At 38.6% G+C, this 4,615-nt stretch overlaps 1 protein-coding gene across 1 annotated transcript; it reads left to right on the forward strand.

Annotated features, from left to right (window-relative positions):
• The first annotated feature begins 648 nt into the window (after positions 1 to 648).
• On the forward strand, positions 649 to 3,075 carry LOC131220338 (F-box protein At4g09920-like). The gene is made up of 4 exons (XM_058215285.1): positions 649 to 727; positions 847 to 1,846; positions 2,048 to 2,215; positions 2,698 to 3,075. Exons 2-4 carry the CDS (start codon positions 962 to 964, stop codon positions 3,073 to 3,075), a joined length of 1,431 nt encoding a protein of 476 aa, XP_058071268.1. The 5' UTR covers positions 649 to 727; positions 847 to 961.
• Positions 3,076 to 4,615: the final 1,540 nt, after the last annotated feature.

Consider the following 4,615-nt stretch of genomic DNA (forward strand, 5'->3'; position numbering starts at 1 on the left):
TCCCTTCATCTAAGTATGTATGAAAAAATCAACAGATTGGATGTCAAATAAACTTGATATTCGTTAGAAATCTTTATTTTTGCGTATTTACTGCAAAAGCCTTCCGCATAAAATTACTCGGAAGGAAAGATGGTTGGGAACCAACTTGATATTTGTGAGAAATCTACTCCGTTCATCCATTTTGGAAGGCCATTTAAGGGCATCAGACCAAAACTTAGACCGATCCAAAACTCATGTGGGCTACACGAGAGGAAACAGAGAGGACTGAACGACCACCATTGAAAATTCATATATGGACGGTTTTTGTATCAAGCTAAATTCTGGTGATTTATGCTCATCCCAATGGGAATGACCTTATAAACGGTTTGGATTGGATATAAACATCAAGTGGAGCCCAGAAAGGTTTCAAAGGTAAGCATCCCGTTCCCCACTGTTCCCTCTCGTCTGGCCCATTTAATACTTTGATCTGTCATATTTACTAATATTCCCTAAAATGAGCTCGGAAAATAGATGGACGGAGTGGATTTATCAAAAACATCACGGTGGGTCCCACCTAGCTTATCATCCCAGAAATTCCTGAGAAAAGACTTTCGCAAGAAATCCGCGTCCAACCTATTTAGGGTTATCTCATGTATTTACGTCAGTAAGAGTTCCCAAATATTTAGTGATTCTTATCTTTCTCTTCTTATGCTTATTACGACTTGATCTCCACAGCGCCTAGGTTTTGGTAAGCATTCAAATTTATTTATTTTTTTCCTTTTTCTTTTTTCTTTAAAAATCAATCTGATTGAATTCTTCTTCTTTCTTTACAAATCAATCTGATTAAATGGATTTTGATTTTAGCAGCACTAGATCCTCAAACCCGACCTCCAACTGGACTGAACTAGTCACACCGTCTAATTAGGGCGAAATTAAGAGGAACTTATTGAGAATATTGCATCTTTTAAAGAAGCAAAAAGTCATGGAGAAAACCATTGATAGAATCAGCCAACTACCCGATGTTCTTCATTACCTACCTGATGATGTTCTTCATTACATCCTTTCCTTGATGCCGTTGAAATTGCTAGTAAGAACAAGCATTCTTTCAAGTAAATGGAGAAACTTGTGGAAATCCATACGGGCTTATGATACTGCTCTCGATTTAGGCGTCGAATTCACGTCTGGCCAAACCCAAGAAGAATTCGTCACTACTGTCAACCGATATCTACAGCTCCACAAATCAAAGGAGATCCAGATTTTTCGGCTCTCCTTCCTTCCATGCAATCAATCAAATGCTGAGAAATGGGTCGAATTCGCAGCAGCAAAAAGAGTCAAGGAGCTTCATATCGACTTCAAAGAACATGTGCCTTATAAATTTCTTAACTCCATCTTTGATTGTGATTGTATAACCCATTTAAATTTGAGTGGCGGCGATTTCAGATTAGCATTGAATTTCAAAGGTTTCACTTACCTCAAAACCCTCCACCTAAGTGATTTTAGAGTTACAGATGCCTTGTTTGAAATCATGCTTTCAAATTGCCCTCTTCTTGAGGATTTGAGTTTAAGGAGTTGTCCTGATCTGACTCGTGTCAAGGTTTCCGCCCCGGATCTGCCACTTAAGAGGTTGACTGTGTTCAAGTGTTGCAATCTCAATGAGATTGAGATTTTTGCTCCAAACCTACAGTCATTCTATTTCGATGGTAGTTTTGTTCGTACGGCTATGTCTTTCAAGAACATTTCGAGCTTGGTGGATGTCTTTGTTAATGGTAGAAGTCGGGATTTATATAATCAAAGCCGTGATTGGATTACAGTTCTGAACCATCTTAAACATGTTAACATTCTGACATTGTGTGATGTCTCACTTAAGGTATATATGCATTTGTGCCAAACAAACATCTATATTGATCTGCATCAGCTGGGGCCCACCTTCTAGATGGCCTGGCTTGAAATCAGTCAGTTCCACCTGAAATTTTTGGCCAGGTCATCTACACAGTGGGACCCACCTGATGCATGGAGACCTTAGTAATGTGACTTTTATGTTACTAAGTCTTTCTTTTGATATCCACAGCATGTACATTATGACTGGTATGGTAGAATCCATGATTTGCCAATTACATTCTACAATTTGCAAGAATTGGAGTTATTGGTGGATCGGAGTGAAAGCCTCTTTCCAGTCCTCACATATAGCTTCTTCAAAAAATGTTTATCTCCTTCTCTTGAGAAGCTTTTCATTGAAGTAGGTCTACATATGCTCCCATTGTAATTTCTGTTCCCATTTAATTTCTTTGAAGAGTTTCAACAGACATCCTAGCTATAAATGAGATGGGCTTTACTAATTGATTGACCTGATGAAAAAATCAGGCCAATCAATTCATTAGCCGGGCCACAGATGTACATTGTTTTTGTACCCGTGCCTGGTCATCTGACCGGTGGGGTGTTGTTATAATGGCCATGGCCATGAATGCAGCTATAAAATGAGTCTGTGGGAACCCATGGATACTACCCAAAAACAACATGGCAAGGGTCATCTAAAACCCAATTGACAATTAGCGGCATTACCGATCACCTCTTCAAGCTTCGATTTCATCAAAGAATCATGGGGTCCACCTGATACATGGCCAGGATGTTGTTTTTGGTTTAGCCAATCTCGTTTTGAATAAAATCTACTTTAGAGCCGCTTATTTAGTATCTTTTTTTGCTTTCGATGCAAATTTGAAGCTTTTGTTTACCAACATTGACGAGGACAAGAAACTCTGGGCCATGCAAAACCGGGCCATGGGATGTCGGACAATTGAGACTCCGGATATTACCTTTCATCATCTGAAAGTGATAAAAATAAATGGTTGTAGAGGGCTCTATGATGAACTGAAATTGGTGAAATTCTTCTTAGAGAAGTCTATTGTATTAGAGAAATTGGTTTTGGTAGTTCATCCAATAGGTCTCAGAACGAAGAATGTTTTGCGCTATCTTCGCCGGCGGGTATTGCTCTTAGCAAATGCATCATCATCTAATGCTCATATATCAATATGTGAATATTGGGACGAAGATCGATCTCTAGCCCCGGTGCATGATGAAGTTTACCACGATAAGAAATAAGAGATAAAAGGTAGCAGGACACAGCAGAAGCTCGTGAAAAGGTTTTCATGCCCTTAATAATTATTATCTTTGATTTGGACTGACCGGCTCCAGCTTCTTATTTTATTTGGATTTCTTGAAAGGAGGTTTTTTTTTTTTTTTTCCCCCGCAAGTAATAAAAGTAAACATTTGATACTGTTGAAATAAGTAACTTAAGCTGGGTAGGTAAATGAGATTTTGCTTCTTCATGGAGCAGGAAAAATAACATGTATGTGCACTGAAATGATTGTAAGTTTGTAACATGCAATCAACCAAGATCTTGTCAAGTGACTGGAAAGAATGCTACTAGTTTGACCAATAATGGATACAATCAGCTGAATTGTTTTTATCCATACAAAAATCGATATCTTGTATGATGGTAGGTCCCCCCTTGTCCTTAGATTTTATCCAATGGGCCCCATCCTCCATCCTCTAGAGCAAAAGTTGATTGTTGGATAAAGCTAACTTTCTTTCCTGTGAACCATGGATCGGTGGTTTATAGAAAAGGAGCAATGGTTGCCATAGATGGATGGTTAGGATGATATGATTGGTGGAAATTTGGACCCAGTATCTCTGGGGTGGGGCACACCAGATGAAAAGTCCTGATTGGTGGTTGTCAACCAGTTGGATTTTAGTGGGTAGTGATATAAATAGTTCCAAAATATTGTGATATTTTCCTGAGAAATAAGCTGGATGGTATATCTAACAATATCACTAGATTTCCAAATTATAGACCTATTATTTTTGCAATATATTTTTTTGGATGCCTACAAGTTGTCCCCACCACTTTTTAGGGCAAGCTAATGCTTTCGGATGCAAACAATCACCTTCAAATCACGTGCATCATGTAAAGCATAGGGAAGGGGAATCAAACTCGCGTATGTGAGGAACATACCCACAATCTAGCCATTCACCCAAATGGCCAAACCCCAGATTTTTTTTTATTATTTTTTTTTTTGCAATTTTCTCATTTTTATTTAAAAACTATTTACTTCGAAATGCTTTGTTGTATTTTTTTTATTATTTGTTAATTTGTTATAAATACATTTTAAATTTTCTGTTGAGTGAGATTCTCCCAACAGTATCCTAAGAAAAACCTCAAAAAACTCCCCCGATATTTCCGAGAACGAGATGTACCACTATGCCGATAGGGCCATGGCCTGCCTGAGGTCTAGCCCAGCTCCTCAGCAATGGCCCATGACCAAGGTTTAAAATCAGTGTATCAGGCATTGAATCGTTAACCACCTAAACGACAATGTTTTGCCCCATATCTGGTTCTTTCAGGCCAACCATATTGTTCATGGACAATACTAATATTTATCAAGTGACACATATTGGTTACGGATAATACTTTAAACCTTACTCATGACAGCATTAAATGGACCTTGATCATGCTAAAGTGGACCTCCACACAAATTAATTGAGTTAGGCTTGGATAGGCCCATTTATTCATTGGGCCTAAATCAGGCCCATGGATTCAACAGCTGGGCTGAGATGTGGCCCAAGAAACCACTCAGAGAAT

This window comes from Magnolia sinica, chromosome 12 (assembly GCF_029962835.1).
Source record: "Magnolia sinica isolate HGM2019 chromosome 12, MsV1, whole genome shotgun sequence".
Classification (NCBI taxonomy): Eukaryota; Viridiplantae; Streptophyta; class Magnoliopsida; order Magnoliales; family Magnoliaceae; genus Magnolia; species Magnolia sinica.

Excerpts from the sequence above, each read along its gene's own strand:
- LOC131220338 (XM_058215285.1), top strand. The coding sequence starts at position 962 with ATGGAGAAAACCATTGATAGAATCAGCCAACTACCCGATGTTCTTCAT. Across the intron at positions 1,847-2,047 it reads TGTGTGATGTCTCACTTAAG|CATGTACATTATGACTGGTA; the intron begins GTATATATGCAT and ends TGATATCCACAG. Across the intron at positions 2,216-2,697 it reads TTGAGAAGCTTTTCATTGAA|CTTTTGTTTACCAACATTGA; the intron begins GTAGGTCTACAT and ends GCAAATTTGAAG.